The sequence below is a fragment of the Theropithecus gelada genome, chromosome 3, assembly GCF_003255815.1.
Source record: "Theropithecus gelada isolate Dixy chromosome 3, Tgel_1.0, whole genome shotgun sequence".
In the NCBI taxonomy this organism is placed as follows: domain Eukaryota; kingdom Metazoa; phylum Chordata; class Mammalia; order Primates; family Cercopithecidae; genus Theropithecus; species Theropithecus gelada.
This window is the reverse complement of record NC_037670.1, coordinates 158333226-158356297: the sequence shown is the minus strand read 5'-3', so window position 1 is coordinate 158356297 and position 23072 is coordinate 158333226. Positions and strand designations below refer to the sequence as shown.

Below are 23072 nucleotides of genomic sequence, written 5' to 3'. Positions count from 1 at the left end.
TCAAGGTCACTGCAACAGACTCCTATCTGATTATGGTAGAGTGACTTGGGTAGGAGAAATGAGGACTGGCTGCTTGCTAGAGAATTTGTAGGGCAACTGGTTAGGTGGGTAGTATCTGTATTTGGTCAGAAGGGCAGCTGATATGTACTGGAAAGGATGAGTGAAGGGATTCACTTGATCAAAAACAAAGAGTGCAAGCCCCATACAGAGACACCATGCAAGATATTGCAGACAGGTGTGTAGAAAATGACATAATAACTTACTTCTGGAAGCTAAGAGTTCAGACCAGTGATTTCTTGATTTCTCTCTCTCTCTCTTTCTTTTTTTCTTGACCAAGTCTCACTCTGTCACCCAGGCTGGAGTGCAGTGGCATGATCTCGGCTCACTGTAACCTCTCTCTCCCAGGTTTGAGTGATTCTCTTACCTCAGCCTCCTGAGTAGCTGGGATTACAGGCACCCACCACCATGCCCAGCTAATTTTTGCATTTTTAGTAGAGACAGTGTTTCACCATGTTGGCCAGGCTGGTCTCGAACCCCTGACCTCAGGTGATCCACCCACCTCGGCCTCCCAAAGTGCTGAGGTTACAGGCGTGAGCCACCGTGCCTGGCCCAGACCAGTGATTTCTAACCAGTAACACATGAGAATCACTTTGAGGATATTTTTAAACTAAACTTGCCCAGGTCCAACCCTCAGTCGGCCTAGTATGGAGAACCCAAGATGTGTGTTTTGAAATTTCCCTAAATAACTCTGTGTGAAGCTACAATTGAAAAACAATGTGTTTTTTTTTTTTAAGAAAAACAGTTAAACCAATAACTAATGAAATAATATATTTTAAAAGTTTAAATTACAATACAATGGAATAAATACTAGTATAAAGTTTTGCATAATAAATTATAGGAGCACATAATAAAAGCTCTTTTGCTGAATGCCCTCTATGAAACAGATACTGTATATAGGTCATAATGTTTTTGTAGCTATTTAATGTTTAATATAAATGAATATATGTATCAGTGTTAGGAGACAACATAGCTTTGAGAGACAGGTCACAAGCTGGAGCTTGCAGAGGGTTTCCCTGGTGTATGCCCTTGGCTGTTCTGAGGTTCGAAGTTAAGTTAGATTGGCAAAAGCTCCAAGGCCAGCTCAAGGAGAGTCTCATTCCTATAGAACCCTGGCCTCTGGCTACATAGGAAACCTGAAGGGCTTCAGAAGCAACCAGAGCCCCTAGTGTCTAGTCTCTGCTATTGAGCACAGTGGGGCCAGTGAGATGGTAAAACACCACTTTGATCATGTCATCCTCCTTACCAAGACCTATGTGTCAGGCCTCTGAGCCCAAGCTAAGCCACCGCATCCCCTGTGACCTGCACGTATACACCCAGATGGCCTGAAGTAACTGAAGAATCACAAAAGAAGTGAAAATGGCCTGTTCCTACCTTAACTGAAGACATTCCACCACAAAAGAAGTGAAAATGCCGGTGCTTGCCTTAAGTCATGACATTACCTTGTGAAACTCCTTTTCCTGGCTCATCCTGGCTCAAAGAAGTTCCCCCACTGAGGACCTTGTGACTCCCCACTCCTGCCCGCCAGAGAACAACCCCTCTTTGACTGTAATTTTCCTTTACCTACCCAAATCCTATAAACAGCCCCATCCCCATCTCCCTTCACTGACTCTTTTCGGACTCAGCGCGCCTGTACCCAGGTGATTAAAAAGCTTTACCGCTCACACAAAGCCTGTTTGGTGGTCTCTTCACACAGACGCGCATGACACTACGATAGTACTCTTTTACCTAATACAGGATGTTAAAAAAATCCCCTTTCCTGCCCATTTCTACCCAACCACACTGTCCACCCTAGTCACTGTGATTTCTCAGCCTTTCTCCCATGCACCATGGTCATCCATCCTGCTCCACTGCTTGCTTGTCCTGTTCAGTCTGGCAGAAATGTCCTCATTCATTCAGTGAGCATACCAAGGGTCAACAAGGTACCTAGCCCAGTGCCAGCTCTGATGTCTGCCATTAGCCGCTGCAGGTTTCTCCTCCTCACTCTTTCTTCATGTCCAGCATGAGTTCTAGCTCCTCTCTGAAGTGGTGAAAGGGGTGAGCTGAAAGTAACATGCTTGTGTCTTAAATCAACTCAAACCAACTGAGCCTCTAACACGAGGGAAGAGGTTTTATTTGTATTCTCTACCAGGCCCAACACAAGGCAGAGAGCCCCCTTATCCCCCACCTCCAAGGAAAAAAATTGATTAATGAACTGATGATGCTAAATTGGAACAGGGAGAAAATTCCGAAAACTGTGATTTCCAATCTTTACATTATACTTTTGGGACACATGAGCTGCTGGCTGGATCTCATGACAGAGGACAGGCAAGGGGAGGGAAGCACTCTGCTTAGACGTAGGCGACTCACAGGCCAAGTGCCTGATTGCTAATGTCGAGCAGTACAGAATTCACAGCTGAGTTTCCCTTTAAGCCCCAAGGGGTGTGGATAATTAGGGAAAAGACTTCTAGCCCCATTTCCCTTTTTAGGAAAGCCCTCTTAATCCAAAGCATGTAACCTGACATCATTATCTGCGGCACAGTCTTTCTCTCCAGAATGAGGTACTCATAGAAAGGTGGTATGTTTTTCACCTTTCCTCAGATCTCTAAGCTCCCAGGAGCTGCCCCGGTTCTCATGGGAAGCTTGGAAGACAAGCCAACCCTCAGCAGAGGGCATTGTGAGCTTCTAGATTTTATGATTTCTCTGAAGGATATCTGCTGAGGATCACATGGGAGAAAATCAGACTGCAATGTCTTCCTGCTCCCTTCCTCCTTCCCCAGTGTTATACCATTTTGGATCATTTGAATTGTATATGGCTTTCTATTTAAGTCAGTCATTTGCTGGCAGCAAAACTAGAACATTTCCTGTTTTTCCCCTCACTGTAATCAGGATTTGGCCGTCCAAATTAGGACTGCCCTAATTACTCCTCAGCAGGTGCCAATCTGGGGGAGGGCAATAAATAGGAAGAGAGGAAGTAAGGACACTTTGCATCTTCAGAGTCATATAATAAGAAAACACTGTCTCCTGAAACCTGAATATGCTGATTAACCAGCAGGCAACAGCACCGTGGGGGCATGTGTTGTGCCTTTGAGTGTGCATTGTTGTATAACAACTAGAAAGATGATTTTCTATTTATTCCCTTTCAAAGCCTCACAGAGTACTTTTCCCAATCCTGAGAAAAATTTAACACAGGTCCATCATTCAGCAACTATGGTAGATTCCTCCCAGATAATCCCCTGTGATGTGACAGTGGGCAGCAACAGGTGGCCACCATTTCAGAGACTATGGGTAGCAGAGATGCCACAGCAGTAGAGTTTCTTACGGGAAGGAATCAAAATGCTCCTGACGACCAGAATATGTCAAAAACCAAAAGCAATGGCCATGTTCCAGAAGTAGGAGTCCAAGGGAGACAGAGTTCTACTGTTTGGACAAAGCAGTAAAATATGAATGACAGAGAAATAACTCAATTCCTGTAGAACAGACAGACAGCATGGGCAAAACTAGACATGTTCCCGCCTAAACCAATCACTCCAGTTGCGCACCCCCCCTCTACCCTTACTTCCCTGGCCAAAAACATAATTTCAGGGATTTTCTCCTTTCTCTCTTACATCACCAAATTTCCCTTCTTCCCAAGTCCATTTCTTCAAATACAAATATGTACTTATTTCTTCTATTTAAAAAACACATAAAACAAAAAAAACCTTCCTGTGACTTCACTTCTCCAGCCACTATGCCATTTCTCCGTACCCCTTTGCAGCAAAACTCAGTGTAAAAGTTTTGCCTCTATTTACCCTTCCTCTACTCTTAGTTTGTTTAAGGCCATGCCTGTCCAGTTTTCATCCCTGCTACTCCACAAAAACATTCACATTTATCACTCAGTCCATGCTGAGCTCTAATGCTGGCAGCACTACAACACTACATTTTCTAGATTTTCCTCCTCCTTCTCTGGCTGCTGCTTGTCAATGTCCTTTGATGGTTTCTCCTCATCTTGCAAAATTCATAAAGTCCATGGTCCTCTTCTGTGTCTCATGAAGTCCATGGTCCTCTTCTTTGCCATGAGTATACTCCCTCCTGTGAAGATTTCATCTAGTCCCATAGTTTTAAATTCCGTTTAGCTATACTATTTATATGTCGATGGCTGCCAAATATCTATCTCCAGGCCAGACCTCTCCTATTTTGATGCATATGTCCAACTCTGTCCCCCACGTGGCTAAGAGACGCTCCAAATTTAAGCCCTGATCGGCTTGCCCAGACCTGCAGCATCCTCCATCACAATAGCTGGCAACTCCATCCATCTTTTCACTGCTCAAATATAAAACCCTGAGAGTTATTTTTGATACCTTTCTTTATCTCATACCCCATCTTCAATCTGGCAGGGAATTCAGTTGGCTGGTTCTTCAAATACGTTCAGAGTTCACTCAGTTCCCTCCATCTCTGCTGCTACCAACAGTGCAAAGAGTCCTCATTTCTCACCTGGGTTACCACTCTAGCCTTTAGTTGGTCTCATTGTTTCCATCCTTGTCTCCCTAAAGCCCATTTGCAATACTTAAATTTTAAAATACATGTAAGATCATGCTGCTCCTACGCACAATCCTTGTAATGGCTTCCCATTTCACTCACAGTAGAACTCAGCATCCCTAGAGTGGCCTACCAGGCCCTCCATCCCCCCTTGGTGATCCTCCAATACCCTTCCTCCTCTTGTTCACTTTACTCCAACCATGCTGGCCTCCCTGCTGTTCCTTAAAAGTGTCCCGGAGAGCCCTGCCTCCTGGCCTTTGCCCTGTGCCAGTGCACTCTTCCCAGATGGCTGGTCAAACTCTTTCAACTCCTTGGAGCCTTTCCTCTAAGCCCAACATGACAGAGCCTCCCTGGGGCATCCTATTTAAAACTACAACCTGCTCCTCCCACACTCCTGAGTCTATCTACTTTACACCATTTCTTTTTTCCATAGTACTTACTATCTTCGAAAATTCTTTTTTTGTTTTGTTTTGTTTTTTGAGACAGAGTCTCACTCTGTCACCAGGCTGGAGTGCAGTAGCGCAATCTCGGTTCACTGCAACCTCCATCTCCCAAGTTCAAGCGATTCTCCTGCCTCAGCCTCCTGAGTAGTTGGGACTACAGGTGTGTGTCACCACGCCCAGCTAATTTTTTTGCATTTTTAGTAGAGACGGGGTTTCACCATGTTGGCCAAGATGGTCTCAATCTCTTGACCTCATGATCCGCCCACCTCGGCCTCCCAAAGTGCTGGAATTACAGGCATGAGCCACTGCGCCTGGCCCTAAAATTCTTCATGTTTTATGTTTTACATTCATTTATTGTCTATCTCCCCTCTCCCATCCACAACAGAACATAAACTCCATGAAAGCAGATATTTAATCTGTTTAGTTCACTGTTATATCTACAAACTCTTGTACAAGCACTCAATAAATATTTGTTAGATAAATGGAATTCTAGAAACCAAGTGAATGAATTGTTTTAAGGATGCAGTGATCCACTGTGCTTGTTAATGGTTATTGAGATCAAAAAAATTCCTGAAAGGTTTAACAAATTTAGGGAAGGATCTTGTGGTGCCGAAATAATTCAAAGCATGGAATCACAGAACCACTGCTGAACATTTTGAAGGTATCCTGACACACAGGAAAAAGTGCCTGGGAGCAAATCCCTGATGTTCATAAAAGAAAAGGAACATAAATTACAGAAATGGGGTGAATTTGGAATTGTAGGCAAAATTCTGAACAGATAATTAAAAAGTAGTTCATGAATAATTTGAAAGTGGTACTCACTAGAAGCTAGAAGGATCTCACAAAGAATAGGTCAAATGATCCTTTCCTAACTGACTTGGGGCAGCGGTAAATTCGGCTCTTGGTTGTCTTGATCTTGTTTCCAAAGGTAACTTGAAAGCTGCCCAAGAAGAGAGTTCCTAAGGAATGGGTTAGTTGGGACAAGTGGGTCCTAACAGTAAAGGGATGGGAGGATTCCTGAACAAATATCTAGTATTGTCCATAACAGGTTTGCATGCCCATCTTGGGTGGACATGAGGAAGGGTTGGCTGCATTAAAAGAATTAGGCTGGGAAGACACCAGCAAGAAACCTGATCAATCTTTTACAGGGTAGATTATGAAATATGTGGAATAACTGTTATGGGAACTGGTAAAGGCAATTACTGTCATTACCATTATCATCATTGTCAAAATAGCAGCAAATCATTTTGGGGGGAGCATATTATTTTGCAAAAACCGGTTACAAAAGATTGACATTTTTTGAGACAACCCTTTGAGAAAAGGACTATTATTACCTTTTTACAGATGAGGAAATCAAGGCAGAGAGGCTGAGTAGCTTTTTAGGGTCATATAAGTAGTAGGTAGAAAAGCTGGCATTTAAACTGAAGCTGTAGGGCCTGCTCTTGAGCTAAAGCCCAGGTTCCTAGTTAGAAAAACGTATGAACTCCTGAGGCACTAAGTAATATATACGTCAACATACAAGGAAGTGTCAGGAGGTATAGCTCCCAAATTCTCAACTTAGTCCTAAGCTGTTGGACATTTTTTCAATGACATGCGTAAAAAAATGACTGCTTATGTAATCAAGGAAGACATGGAACTTACAGGAATAGCTAAGAGTTTTTGATGACAGAATGAAGATTCAAAAATATCTCAATAGGCTGAAATGTTGACTTAAAAATAACATTAAATTTGGCCAGGCATGGTGGCTCATGCCTGTAATCCCAGCACTTTGGGAGGCCGAGGTGAGTGGATCACCTGAGGTCAGGAGTTTGAGACCAGCCTGGCCAACATGGTGAAATCCCGTCTCTACTAAAACTACAAAAATTAGCCAGGCATGGTGGCGCATGCCTGTAATCCCAGCTACTCAGGAGGCTGAGGCAGGAGAATTGCGTGAATCTGGGAGGTGGAGGCTGCAGTGAGCTGAGATCGTGCCACTGCACTCTAGCCTGGGCGACAGAGCGAGAATCTCTCTAAATAAATAAATGACATTAAATTTAATGGGTAAATGTGAGATCCTGAATTTGTGTTTTACAGAAATCACCACAAATACAGCATAGAAAAGATAATACTAATTTCAATCAGTATTTCTTCTATAGCCAATCAGTGGCCAAGTCTTATCAAGTTTACCTCTTTACTATCTCTTAATCTGTTCCTTCCTCTCCATTTTCCTTCCCTGTCCCCTAATTCAAACACTTAATGTCTCTCTCTCCTCTATCTCTATACTCTTGCTTTTCAAATCCATCTTACACAAAACTCAGAAAAATTTCCCTAAAGCACAGGTCTCCACATGGCACTCCATGCTTAACACCCACTCAGTGGCTCCTTGCTACTTAATTTAAAAAGGCAAAGGTCCTGGAGTCTGACATTTGCGATCCTCCAGTCTGATCCAAGCCTTCCTTTCCACATCCCAGACATTTATCACTTATTCTTGCTCTTCTTCAAGCCTCTGTCTAAATCCTCTTTATTCTTCACAAAGTGTAGTTCATATCCTTCACCAAGCCTTCCCTGTTCTCCTTCGTAATTTCTTCCTCCCACAGCAAGGCATTTTTACCTATCCTGCCGTATTTTCTGTCATGAATTAATGCTGTGGATATATGCTATTTCTTTGTCCCGTATTTCCCTTTCTATTCTTCACCAAGAATATAAGCACATGAAAGGTAGAATCTTGACTGATTCATTTCTTTATCCCCACACACCCACACAGCATCTTGGTAAATGCTCAGTAAATACCTGACAAGTGCAATGATAGGACACACTAAGAAGCATTGTGTCCAGCACTGGGTCCTGAACAAGGAAAGTGATGGTGCTGCTCAACACCCAGAGTGCATCTGGTCACGTGGGGAAGCCGAGGCAGTGGGAGGATTGCTTGAGGCCAGGAATTTGAGACCAGCCTGGCCAACATGGTGAAACTCCATCTTTACTATAAATAGATTAGATAGATTAGATAGATAAGATAGATAGATAGATAGATAGATAGATAGATAGATAGATAGATAGTTGGGCATAGTGGCTTGCGCCTGGAGTTCCAGCTACTCAGGAGGCTGAGGCAAGAGAATCACTTGAATCTGGGAGGCAGAGGCTGCAGTGAGCCAAGATTGCACCACTGCACTCCAGCTTGGGCAACAGACTCTATCTCAAAAAAAAAAAAAAAAAAAAGAAAGAAAGAAAGAGTACGTCTGGAATACTGGGCATAGTCTGGGGCATTCCTTTTTAAGATGGACACTGCCAAGCTAATGGGTAATGGAGAAAGATGACTGGGATAGTTCGTAGACCAGGGCATGCCAGAAACTGGGAATGTTCAGTTTAAGGAGGAAAAACAAGACTAAAAGGACTATGATAGCTATCTTCATATATTTGAAGGGCGTTCATAAAAGGATTAAACTGATGAATTATCACTCAGAGAAAAGAACTATGTCCAATGGATAGGAGAGTATCACTTCAAACTAAGAGAAAACTTCCAGATGAAAACTATTCAACAATGATCAGTCTGCTTTGCAGATGCAGTGGCTTCCAGCCACTTGACCTCTTGAGAGGCAGGAACATAAATGATTGGAGAAAAATCACGCATGATGAATATGGTGCCAAGCTACAAGAACTTACAACATGTCTTTCAAGACAACAACATCAATAATACTATATAAATGGCCATCAGTGGGATATGCATTCTAGAGACAACTTGACCTTATTGTGGACAGGTTATGCAACATCTCCACTATAATTACTATTTATCAACATTATTATTTGTGAGAAAGTAATTGGGTGCCCATAATCAGGTAACTTACTAGAAAAAGAGGGCATGCCCTACTTAAAAAAAAAAGCTTTAAATTTAATGGAGGTTAAACATAAAATGTGATATTATTAAAATGCAATTATTGTTAAAATTTTTAATTTTTTAATATTTAGGTTTTTATTTTTTATTTTTTGAGATGGAGTCTCACTCTGTGACCCAGTCCAGAGTGCAGGGGTGTGATCTCGACTCACTGCAACCTCCACTTCCCGGGTTCAAGCGATTCTCCTGCCTCAGCCTCCCGAATAGCTGGGATTATAGGCATGCACCACTAGACCTGGCTAATTTTTGTACTTTTGGTAGAGACGGGCTTTCACCATGTTGGCCAGGCTGGTATCGAACTCTTGACCTCAGGTGATCCACCCGTCTCGGCCTCCCAAAGTGCTGGGATTGCTAGCGTGAGCTACTGCACCAGGACTAAGTGTTAATAGTTAAAATATTTTATTCAATTCTCTTTTGGTAGATGAGACATTGGTACTACCACTTTGGAGTCTGGTTTTGTAAAACTGAAAATCCAAGACTCTATGGCCCAGAAATTCCAATCTCAGACAATTAACCTAGAATAGTGGCTTTTACAATTGTTATTGGTGTATCCCTTAAAATAATTTTGGAAAACTATATTCTCCTTTCTTTTTTAAGTTGACATTTAATTTCTTTTAGCATGCTTTTAAATAGATGCAAAAGACATAAATTTTGGCATATCCTAAAGACTGACAATGTTAAAAATCACTATTTTAAAAGTATCCAATGGCCAGGCACAGAAAGACAAATATTGCATGATTTCACTTATATGGGGACTCTAAAAAAGTCTACAAAAGACTCACAGAAGTAGAGGGAGAACAGTGGCTGCCGGAGGCTGGGGGCTAGGGGAGTGGGATGGGTGTGGGGTGAGGTGGGGAGATGTTGCTCAAACCATACAAAGTTTCAGTTAGGAGGAATGGCATTTTGAGAATGATTGAACATCATGGTGACTATAATTAATAATAACGTAACATATATTTCAAAATGCTGAGAGTAGATTTTAAATGTTTGCAGCACAAAGACACATAAAAACAAGTATGAGAGGTAATGGATATATGAATTGGATTGAATGTAATCATTTCATAATGTATTCATATATCAGAACATCGCATTGTACTCATTATATAATTATTATCTGTCAATTAAAATTTTAAGAACAGTATCCAATGGAATCTCAATGCTACAGGGATTTGATACCCTCCATTATACATTTAAAATACATATGAACAAGCTCTTCTTTAACAGTTGGATATTTTTCACTTTTCCTTTTCCTCTTTGAATTATTATTTCTATTTCATTTCCTCACTGAAATTTATCCTAATGAAATATATTTTATGCTTGAAATTATTTTATTATTCCATTGTAGCTTTTTACAAAAGACTATCTGTATAAATTAAAATCCAAAAACTTTAAAGTTTCTGTTACTACAAGACTAAATTTTAACTTTCTTTTGTTTGAATTACCATTATAATTATTATTTAGTACACAACCAATTGACATAATTGTTAATTATATGTATGATTTTAACCTAAATATAAATTTTGATAAATAACTATTGAACACAAAAGGTTATTGGGACAGCATCTCAATGAGATGGTTGTTGTTTAATTTGTCCATGTAACTGCAGATAATTCTTGTTGCTGGAATCAGGAAGGTTAAGCATTAATCTATGTTGCATTCCTCTGCCAAATCAATCTTCTGTAAACATTGCTTCCTTGCTCACTTACAATGATTCCCTGTCTGCTATCCAACATCTACATTTTCAGGATCTTATTTTTTATGACCCCTTTTAGTTGGTCTTAATCTTCCTATTCAACATTATCTCCTGCTAGATTCTCCTAGGAACTCTGTCCCAGTCAAACTTCCTCCTCATTGTCCCCTTTAAATAGTGGGCAACTGGGTTGGGTGCGGTGACTCAGGCCTATAATCCCAGCACTTTGGGAGGCCAAGGTGGGCGGATCATGAGGTTAGGAGTTTGAGACCAGCCTGGCCAACATGGTGAAAGCTTGCCTCTACTAAAAACAGAAAAATTAGCCAGACGTGGTGGTGCACACCTGTAGTCCCAGCTACTCGGGAGGCTGAGGCAGTAGAATTACTTGAACCCAGGAGGCAGAGGTTGCAGTGAGCTGAGATTGTGCCACTGCACTCCAGCCTGGCGATAGAGTGAGACTTTATCTCAAAAAATAAAATAAAATAAATAAAGTAAAATAGTGGGCAACTGTCTCATTGCTTCCTCCATCCCCGCCTTTGTGTATTCTTTCTACCTCCGTAAATTTCATCAGTCCAGCACATATCTCACCTGCGAAACCATTCCCGATTACAACCCTTTCTCTTTCTTGTGTTTTGATCCCTCTGCCCTCACAGTCCATATTATACAAGCAGCACCTGATTACGTAGTGCACTTCACCTATCTAGTCTTCAATATAGAGTACACAAAATTTAATATTTTATTATACATTCTTTTCTTCCCTAATTGTTTCATGTATTGTGAACCAGACCATAATTTGTTCCTATTATAAGCTTTCTTAGAGAATTGCTATGATCTTTTCCACAAGCCCAGAGAGATTTTTTTGAACCTAGGGAAGGAAATCAGAGGGATAACTAATGGTTTTCAAGTTCATAACAATGGTTTTTCATTGCTACTGATGCTGAAAACAGGGGTAATTGTTCTTTTGTGACAGTAGGAATGCTACAAATTAAATGTCAGGAAGAATATATATATATATATATATATATATAATTTTTTTTTTTTTGAGACGGAGTCTCGCTCTGTCGCCCAGACTGGAATGCAGTGGCACGATCTCAGCTCACTTGCAAGCTCTGCCTCCCAGGTTCACACCATTCTCCTGCCTCAGCCTCCAGAGTAGCTGGGACTACAAGCGCCCGCCACCTCGCCCGGCTAATTTTTTGTATTTTTAGTAGAGACGGGGTTTCACCATGTTAGCCAGGATGGTCTCAATCTCCTGACCTCGTGATCCGCCCACCTCGGCCTCCCAAAGTGCTGGGATTACAGGCGTGAGCCACCGCGCCCAGCCAGAATATATTTTTAATTAAAAAGAAATCCTATTAAAGATTAAGAGTTTCAAATTGCTCTATTTTAAGGATCTTTTTAACCATAAGATAGACTAACCAAGATCTGGAATTTCCGTGAGGAACATGATCTTATCATTCCAGGTTTTCATGAACATCAAGGCTGACACATAATCCGAGCCACTCAATGGCAGTCCTAGTGGCTCTGTCCCTTCATCACTTTCATTCTCTCTGTTGTTCCGACTACACAAAGGTCTAGGAGACTATTTCCATGATGGATGTTCTCATCTCTTGACAAACTCAGAGATGATCCTTTTGAAAATTAGGCTATTAAGGCAATTTCACCAATCAGAACCACCCTCAGGCTCAAACGTTACTTTGCTTAGCTCCTAACAGAAGCTATACCTGTAAGCTGCAGTGCAGGTGTCCTTGTACTCCTGGAGCTTCACGCACACCATGTTGAGGAATTGATCTGAATATGCACTCAAGTCATGCATCAGGTTCAGGAGGTCTTGCACTGTCTTCTCCACAATGATTGTGCTCTGGAAATGAACAACAAAGAGAGGATATGAGATTTCTGTAGTCAAGTAATGTGTAGGACAAGGAAGGACAACTCCAAGTATGTCATAATTTAAGGTATCTGAGCTTTCCTGGAAGAATGTGACATTTTGAAATATGAACTCAAAACAACAACCAAATAAGAATCTTACACAGCACTGGTCTTCCCAAGACCTGAGCAAGTGTTTTCTCTGGAAGGACACAGAATAGGGATTTTCAAGTTGATATCATGGAATTCTTGACACTCACAAGATAACTCTGGCTTTTAAGACAGAAAATGCATATTCAGCTGGAGCCTGATTCATCACTCCAAGGCTCTTTGAGATTAGGAACCTATGACAGGCAGCACAAAGAAAAAACCTTCCATGATTTATTTTAAAAGTTTCAAAACCATCAATCTATTCAGAATAACAACTAATATTTGTATTGTGTTTTACAGCTTGTAGAATGTTTTCACATACACAGCATATGTTATCTCACTTGAGACTCACATAATAATCATGATAATCATGAACATTTATAGAGTTCTTACAAGTGCAAAGTACAATGATAAGCACTTTGTATATTTTATTTCCTTTAATTCTCTCAACACCCCTACCTATCAGGTGTATCCTATAATCATCCCCAGTTTAAAGATGAGGAAACAAGCTTAGGAAGATGAAGTAAACAAAGAAGGAGCTCCAGGCTTTGCTCTTCTAACTATACCACTCTGCCTCAGAGCCAGACCAGAGTTCTGCTGCCCACAGTGCATTTTCTCACGAGATTACAGTGTTTCATATTGCTGTCACCACTGTAGGCGCAGGGTCTAAACACACTCAGACATATTTTAAAACTGAATTAAAAAACTATCCGAAAGGAAAAATAAGCCCATCTTAAAGCTGGACGCCAACAGAATTGTGCAGCAAATCAGTGTTATATCTGAAAAAGACACATAGTCAACAAATTCTAAATCTTTGATTAAGAAAAGACTTAGTTGTTTAAACCATTAGTTCATGCCTCTTTCAAGAGAAGCAGAATTACACTGGGGTAAATATTAATCGCATGCTTAGCAGCTTGGAATCCTTCAGTCAGTAACTGGCTTGTTGATTTTATATTTATATAAAATTACATAGGCTATGATAAGCTTAGCCATAAAAGTAAGCTTAAAAAAATACTCTTCCAGTCTTGACACTGAACTATGAAGAAATCAAAGGCATTTTTATTATGCTTAAATACAGATGATGGGGTACAGGGTTTTGGCTAATTATTTTCTAAAAATCAAAAGATTAAACAAAGGTGTATAGCTCTTCCCAACACAGTGGGGGATTAGCTTGAATTATGAGTTACACTTGCATGCTTATTCAAGATTTGGTGGTAGAAGTTTCTTGTCATCTTTCCCCTTCCTCTCATTTTTCCCACCCCAGTAAAATAATCAGAAGGTGAAAAGCAAGGAGCACTTATATTCTGTAAGGCAAACCTCATAGGAAGCCAAATTACAGTCTCTATAGAATCCCCACAAGTTCAACTTCCTTTTCTGTATTGATTTTAAGATTAAAGCACTGCAGCTTCACCCTGATCCATAATCCCATTCCTCTGTATTTGTGTGTGAGTGACAGGAATTGATTCTGCCTGGCTACACGTCCCTACACTAGGAAGAATTTAAAATCCTCATCCTGATTCAGAACACAAGATATCCTACAACATGTGGGCAGCAATTAACAAAGGAGACTGAAGTTCAGCCATCCTAACAAAGCCTGTTTAAAATCTAAAACATTGCAGGGAAGACGAGCATGAGGAGATCCCTCTGATTATTGGGAGAAAGGGCCTGGTTCTACTCCCAAGTATGCTATTGATGACCATCTCTGGGGTAGGTTTGGGTAGCCCTTTCCTTTCTTATGACTCAATTTAGTTCTCTAATAACCAAGGATAATTGGATTGCTCCTTTACTCTGTTGGCCCCCATGACTCATGTATTCAATTTGTGTACTGGCGCTTTCACACTGGACGAATACTGTGTAACGGCCCTCAAGGCATCTCAGGTGTATTTTGTCTTCCTGAATAGATTATCAGCCTCTCAAGAGGGATCAGCATTCCTCTTTTCTTTTTGTCCATCTCCCATCCTTCTCTTCCCTCAGTTGTTTATAATCTCTCAGGATTTTCAGGACAATACTATTAATAAAAGAAACTAGACTAATAATGTTAATACACAGAATAAATCTCCGAATGCCATATATGTGAGGGATGTTAGACACAGACACCTTTGCATTTTGAAATCTCCTTGGGTGGTTTGGGTTTGGTTTGTATTTATTGCAGAGCTTTCAGCTGACTAGAATTGTGCTGACAGCATTTGGAGGGGAAGGGATGACTGCGAACACCTCTGCATATCCACTGGAGGTCAAGGTTTTGGGGATGAACAGGAAGTACCAGCAGGGAATGATTAGATGCCATGGTTTAATTCTAATGGTTGTGCTCAACACAGAGCCTCTGTGATGCTATATGATTACATACAATTTTCCAGCTATTTGGTTGGTTTACCTTGTCATGGTAGCACTCTGGATAATCAATCACTACATTCTCTTCAAGAAAAATGACACTGTATTTTGCCAAATGATGGGTATTTTTACAGGGAAAAAAGTTTCCATTTTTCAAGAATTTATAACAATTTCCAAATCAGTGGCTCTGACAGATAAATGTTGAAAATATCAAATTTCTAACAAGGTCAATCCTGTTTTTATTTATTTGATCTCTTTAGCAATGCAAATGATTTACTGACACATTATTAATTTTGGGATTTGCTAATGTTGACTATAATGACTTCATAATAAGCAAAACCCTGATTTTCTTCATTATAATTTCTATTAAACAAATCATAAATGATTGATATTTGCTTAGAAACAACTCAATTCACATTTCTTGCAACTTATTACCAGGTAATAAAGTCTATGCATGACATGAAAAATGAGAAAAGAAAAGATAAATCCCAGGACAGTTGATGTAATAAAAAAAATATTGCTGTGGAAAATAAACACCTAAAGTTTATTACAGGGATACGCTGGTAATCTAAAGTATAAAGTGAACCCGTTGTTTGGTTCTGCACTTAAAAAAATTTAATTAGTGAATGAATAAAGATGATTGTACTTTTGAGAAGTAGTCCACTGTTTGCCAGAATGGGGCTCTGCCTCATGATACTAATATCCTGTTACAGAAAATCGGCTCCCAGTCCACATAATTTGGAAAATACTGAATTAAAGAAAACTGAAGTGGTGTTTTTACTGGATGACTTCAGAAACCTTTAATATGCTAGAGTCATGAGGAGTCTTAAAGAGGCCAATGCAGTATTCAGTCTTCCCTTAACTATCAAAGTAATGAAACCATTGCTCATAGTCCATCTTTTCCCATCTACTGGAACAGTGTTTCACGGTTTGGGAACAACTCTCCCTAATTCTCTGGTCATACTAATCAGGCCCCTAAGGCCCAATGACATGCTTGAGGACACATGAGGAGTACCACTGTGAACGGGGTGAGCTTGATCAGGCCTCTTAATTCTCGATCCTTCCTTCTCAGCCCTTTCATGAACACCAATCATCTTCAGTTCTGCCTCCAGCCTACCCCTCTAGGCTTCTCTCTCTCTTTTTAAAAGTTTTTTTGTCCATTAAAATTATTATTATTATTACTATTTTTTCCTCTACGCTTCTCTCCAGTTCCTCTGAACATGCCCATCTTTTGCTCCAATCACACTAAATTACTAGTGACTCCTTGCCTACAGCAGGCTACTTTTTACCTCTGTGCCTTTGTGCCTCCTCATCTTAGTGTCTGGAATACTATTCCTAGCTCATGACTCTCATCTTTGGAGATTACCTGCTCTGATTTAAATGCCCCTTCTGTGCCACCAGAGGACCCTGGCATTTTGGCCCATGCGCTAATTGGAGTCTGGTAATCACTGGTTCAATTGACCATCTCTTCCACTACGCTGCTAATTCCTGTTGATCAGTGACTGTACCTTCACACCTCTAACACCTCACAAGGTATCTGGCATATTGCAGGTGCTCAATAAACATGTATTGATTTAATGCACATGCACAACACATTCAGAATAGGGTGAAAAGAGCGAGTTAGAGTATAATTGTAGTAGTGGATAAGAGCCTGATTTGGTAAGGTGAAATCAGACCACTGCTTCCTTATTACTACACTGTATCTTTTTTTTTTTTTTTTTTTTGAGACCGAGTCTCACTTTGTCGTCCAGGCTGGAGTGCTTGGCTCACTGCAACCTCTGTCTCCCAGGTTCAAGTGATTCTCCTGCCTCAGCCTCCCAAGTAGCTGGGACTACAGGTGCGTGCCACCACAACTGGCTAATTTTTGTATTTTTAGTAGAGAGGGGGTTTCACCATGTTAGTCAGGCTGGTCTCGATCTCCTGACCTCATGATCCAACTGCCTCGGCCTCCCAAAGTGCTGGGATTATAGGCATGAGCCACTGCGCCCGGCCACTACACTGTATCTTAATTTCCATGGTTCTAAGGACTGAACATTTATTGCGGCTGAAAGTCTTGGGTATTTCCACAACAGCACTCTTAACTTCACCTGATTGTATTATTTTCTATAATGGCAATTCATTATATATGTATATATAACTGAATGTGCTCATTTTAATGTTTTAAGACATAAATTCCCAATTCAAAATGTGCTGATTTTAAAGTTTTAAGACACAAATAAATTCACAATTCAGAAACAAAACCAACACCAAAACAACTTTAGTTTGGCGAATGGAGTCTCTGTATCTTTGTTGTTTTACTTCCTGAGAGGATAGATCAGAGATGCTGCTAAGAATCTAAGGTTCTGTATGGTCAGAGAAATATGTCTATCGCTTCAGACACACATCTCCAGCACCATCACACACGTGCGTGCGCACGCATGCACGCACACACACACACGGAGTGTAGGGCAAGCACACCTGAGAGCAATAATTTAAGCATCTCCTTAGAATGATCCTGTGTGGCAATGCACCTGAATGTGTGTTCCGAGCTAGGTAATTTGGGAGTGGTTAACCTGGAGATTCCTTCCTTATCTATGATAAACATCTGAGGCCCCTGGCTGATTTCATGGAACACCAGCCATACGGGGATCGAGGCCCTGAGTTTTGGGTTAAAGTTGCCAGGTGGAGGTGGTTGGTGGGAGGGTGGTAAGTGGAAATGCTCTATAAACTGCATGACGTTTGTGGGTGGTTGTGGTTTTCCTGCCCAGCCCGTCCCCACTGGACTCTCTCCCCTGTATTAAGCCCATAATAAAACCCCCTCTCTCCTCTGCAGGCTCTGGGTCTCTTCTTCCACCTCTTGAACCTGATGCGTTTCCTACTGAGGTTAACAAGGGTTTGGCACAACAAGAAGCTCGTAAAAACGGGGCTTCACAAGCGTTTGATGACAATAATGGTTTTGTTTATTGGGGCATATTCAATGACAAGTCACTAAAACTTGTATATCATATTGTCTTTGCAGTTACTATCGGCTCTAAGCTGTAGCTGGCTGTAAACAATGATAATAATTATGAAAACGACAGTAATGACAGAAGCCAAAAGGAAATATGCTTTCCATTTTTTAATCTACGCTTTGATTTGTGTGATGTTTAAACTGTTTTGAATGTGTCCTCTCTTTACTAAGATGACTTGCAAAAGGCTGTACATCCAAGAGCTGGTGCCTGAGGAACTGCCACCTCTGTGCCTTCTAAATCAGCCTCCACCCTGAACGCAGAGTCATCTTTTTGAAAATTCTACCTCCCACAGAAATGAGTGTTCATGTCAATCAAAAGACATGAACACAAATCTTCACAATGATTTTATTTATTTATTGCAGCTCTAGCTTAATTTTTTCTTTTTCCTGAGATGGGGTCAGACTGGAGCTCAGTAGTGTGATCATAGCTCATTGCAATCTCAAGCTCCTGGGCTCCAGCGATCCTCCCACCTCACTCTCCAGTAGCTGGGACTACAGGCAGAGGGCACCATATGAGGCTAATTTCTTTTTTTTGGTAGAGATGGAGTCTTGCTATGCTGCCCAGGCTGGTCTTAAACTCCTGGCCTCAAATGATCCTCCCACCCCCAGCCTCCCAAAGTGCTGGTATTACAGACATGAGCCACTGTGCCTGGCCTAATCGTTTTATTTATAACAGCCAAAAAAAAAAAAAAAAAAAAAAGCAATTCTCATGTCAATCAATAAAGTGGGCAAATAAATTGTGGTATACTCATACAATGGAAAACTACAGAGTCATGAAAGAGACAGGCTACTCCTGCAGGCAACACATGGATGAACTGTGCAGATCTTAGGCTGAGTCAAAGTAGCCTGACCCAAAGGTGTGCAACTGGACAATTTTGTTATTATTGTAGTTCAAAATCAGGGAAAAGTAACCTCTGGTGATAGAAGTCAGAATAGTAGCTACCCTTAAGAGAGGGTCCTAACTGCGAAGGAGAGGACATTCTAGGTGCTGGCATTATACTGATGGAATAGCTGTTGTGTTAGTAAAAATGTATATAAAAATTCTTTGTGCTTAAGATTTGTGCACTTCAGAATTTGTAAGGTTAACATCAAAAGAAAAAATTTTAAGGTTATGTCCGTTCATGGGATTAAAACTCTTTTTTTTTTTTTTTTGAGACGGAGTCTCGCTCTGTCACCCAGGTTGGAGTGCAGTGGCCGGATCTCAGCTCATTGCAAGCTCCGCCTCCCCGGTTTACGCCATTCTCCTGCCTCAGCCTCCCGAGTAGCTGGGACTACAGGCGCTTGCCACCTCGCCCGGCTAGTTTTTTTTTTGTATTTTTTAGTAGACACGGGGTTTCACTGTGTTAGCCAGGATGGTCTCGATCTCCTGACCTCGTGATCCGCCCGTCTCGGCCTCCCAAAGTGCTGGGATTACAGGCTTGAGCCACCGCGCCCGGCCGGGATTAAAACTCTTTAATGGATGAGGACTCACGTTGCTCAGATAACTCATAAGGCCCTTCATGACATGGCTTCTGTCTACCCTTCCAGCCCCACCTCCTACCATTTTCTACTTTCCTCTCTATGATTCAGCTACATGGGGGTTCTTTCAATTCTTCATTACCATTTCCGGACCTTGTACCCAGCAATGCTGTTCTTGTCTTCCTTCCCGACAGTACTTTTGTTTCTCTTTCGGGTCTCAGCTAACATATCCTTTCTGTGGGAAGATTCTCCCTAACCCTCATACCAGATTAGGTTTTCCTGTTATAAACACCTAGAACACCTTCTATGTCTTTGTTACAACATTTAGCAAAGGCATGTAATGGCTTGTTTAGGGTCTGCCTTCCCCAGTGGTCTGTGAGATTCCAAAAAGGGAGGGACACTTATTCAGGACCTGACACACAACAGGTACTCAATAAATCTTTCTTAACTGAATGAGTAAAGTTAAGTACATTCTATATTAAGATCAATTCGTTGCCTATTAGAAGGCAGAGAAAGGACAAAAAGCAGGTCTAATGCTATGCTCTGTAGTTTGGTTCTCAAATGAAACTTTATGTTCAAGGCCAAGTCTGGAAATAACCCAAATGTCCATCAACAGTAGAGTAGATAAATAAAACTGTGACATATTCATACAATGAGATGCTACAGAGCAATGAAAAAGAGCAAGCTAGTAGTTAACAAAAGAATTCACATGGAAAAATATCACAGACATAATGCTGAATGAAAGTAGCCAGTCACAAAAAGATATATACTGTTCGATCTCATTTATATGAAGGTCAAGATCCGGCATAGCTAATATAGGGTGAGACAAATCAGAATTGTGGTTATTTGTTTTTAGAGCGGGGTGGGGAGGATATTGACTGGGAAAGGCATCCGGTTGGTGGTTACATGAATGCATGTTAAGCCTCAATTTTAAACAATTTATTTACAACCATTGTTACAAATAGGTACCTCTTCAAAAACCTTTGAGAATACAATCCTTAGGTATACTGGTATTCTAATACAATGGTTTTTACTTACGATATATTTTTAAAATGTGAACACATAGAAGTATTGTTGGCAATACTGCTACTGACTACCAGATGAAAACTGTTCTGGAGAGGATGCGAAGTTGTTTGGGGAAACAGCAGGGAACTTAGCTAATTGATTAAATAGATAAATAAGTAAGTACCTTCTCTATGCCAAACACTAGCCTAACTGCAGGAGATACAAAGCCAGACAAGATTCTTGCCCTCCAACAATCTTAGATACTAGCAGGATAAGAAAGTAAGTTCACACAATGAGAACACTTGGACACAGGGCGGGGAACATCACACGCTGGGGCCTGTCGTGGGGTGGGGGGATGGGAGAAGGATAGCATTAAAAAAAATACCTAATGTCAATGATGAGTTAATGGGGCAGCAAACCAACCCATGTATACATATGTAACAAACCTGTATGTTGTGCACATGTACCCTAGAACTTAAAGTATAATAATAAATAAATAAATAAATAAGAAATTCTTGATGAAGATAAAAAAAGAAAGAAAATAAGTTCACAAATAAAATGTCCTAGGTGCTGATGGGCATCTGCATATTGTACGGTAGAGGCACAGAGGAAGAAAGAGTTAATTGGACTGGGGTGAAAGACAGGGAGAGAGAGGTGAGAAAGAAGAGTGTACAACTGAACTGACTCCTGCAAGATAAATAATTGCGATTTGTAGAATGAACAAAGATGGAAAAAGAGCACTTCAAGAAGATGGAGCAGTATGAAGATGAAACAGCATGGGATTCAGGGAACTGTAAGCGGTTGTTCAGGGCTGGGGTGAAGGGGGTGTGTAGGGGAGCGGGGGTTGGGGGGGTATGTATGCATGATCAGGTGGGAGGGCTCAGAGAGGCAGTCAGAAGCCAAGTCATGAATGTCCTTTTACGACATACATACATACACACACACACAGAGTACTTGAACATTTGGAATATCACTCATTTCCAGCAAAAAAATATAAATAATTCAATCTGATGACACTAATCACTAGATGATCCACTTCAAGTACAGAAGATAATTTCAAAAAGTTTCACTTTTCAGAAAACATGAATATACTTACATAACAAACAAACTCTGAAGCTCTGTTTGTCAGGCTAACGAGGCAGAATTTAGAAACAGGCTTACACAAAAAATATGAGGTCAAATTTTAGACAATCAAAAAAACTATATGCCTTTAGAATTCACATAAGCTATTCTTATTAAGTTTATTTGCCAATAAAAACATGGAAAATGTATATGATATAAATTATCAACAATATATATTTTTAACATTTTGGGTAGAAATCATTTATGGTTGAATAAAATCTGTGACGAACATAATCTTATAAGCACAGCTGTCTCTTTATGAGGCTTATTTGGGGGTTTGTGATTTCATATTCAAAACAAAACAAAACGTAACAGCAGGAAAGGGAGAAAAAGTCTACAACAGTTGTGCTTAATTAGACCGTATGAACCCAGGGGCCATCTTTCTTTCCCCAGCTAATATTACATAATAAGACAGTAATTGTTGACTTATGTATTTCAAATCAACGCAACTCTACAGGTAGTTGTCAATACCTCTTGATATGCAATGGGTTCCATTACATATGGGTAGAAATAGATCGATGAATAGGAAAGCATTAGCATTTATAAGAAATATCCCCAACACCCTCCTTCCCCAACACACACACACACACACACACACACACTCATGCATACTTCAAAAGCACCTTAAGGCTGTTATTCAGCAAAACAGAAGGTGTTACATGTTAGAAAAGATATAGAAATATAACAATGACATTAGCAGATACTGTACTTCTACAGGGCCTAGCAATGTTCTTGGTAAAAAGCATGGACTTTTTTTTTCAGGGTGATGATAAGCTGCTCGGGAAAACATCAATTAGAACAGGAAACAGTGATATTCCAAGAGAAGAGGGAAATGAATATAAAAGACAAGGTAAGGGAACAGGAATAAAAAGGTGGGGGAGCCTGAACTAGGATCTGGAGTATGGGGAGGTTTGGATACTTAGAGAGGCAGAGGCAGGATATTCAGGCAAGGGAAAAGGTGTAAGTCAAGGCTGGGGATAAAGGATGAGCTGGTCATGTGTAGCAGTTAGGAGACAAGTGTGGCTGGAGGAAGGAATTTCTGCCAAGGAATCTGGAGAAAGGGTTGAGTGGATGGGGGAGCCAGCTTGTGAAAGGCCTGAATGACAGACAGGCTGAGGGTCTTCTGCAGCTGGACAGAGGCAGGGCAGTATTCGGTAGCAGAGCTCAGGATCCTAATTCTAGAGCTGAAAGCAAACTTTGTTATCTAGTCTAATTCTCTGGCTTAAAAAAGAACCATAACAAATATTAAAGGGCCTGTCAAAGATATTAAATATATAGATAGTTTATGATACTTCAAAATCTAGAATCCAGCTCTGTGAGTCCCTCTGGCCAAAGCTGATGATTAGTGCATCAAGAAGAATAAATTATTACAGGTGACTACGCATACTGAAAAATCAATGAAGAGAGAAAGTCAGAAAAAACTCATTTGTCACCATTTAAGGTGGCTATTAAAACAAAACTGTCTTTGAAATTTGGTAAATAAAAATTATGCGTTTGTGCTATCTTGTCAGTAGGAACTACATTTCAGCATTACCAAATTCAAAAAGTCCTATTTTAAGGAAGAATACCAGCTAATAAATGTAGAAAAAATAATAT

The 23072-nt window shown here is 40.6% G+C and overlaps 1 protein-coding gene across 3 annotated transcripts in view; it reads right to left on the bottom strand.

Moving 5' to 3' along the window:
* The window catches only part of EXOC4 (exocyst complex component 4), an 845850-nt gene that overhangs the window by 167591 nt on the left and 655187 nt on the right, over positions 1-23072 (bottom strand). For all 3 annotated transcript variants that reach the window (XR_003118525.1, XM_025378967.1, XM_025378968.1), the window contains one exon: positions 12280-12416. Coding sequence is in view for 2 of the 3 variants with exons in the window: in XM_025378967.1 (XP_025234752.1) it covers positions 12280-12416 (137 nt within the window). In the remaining variant the exon portion in view is untranslated. The remainder of the gene's footprint in view (positions 1-12279; positions 12417-23072) is intronic.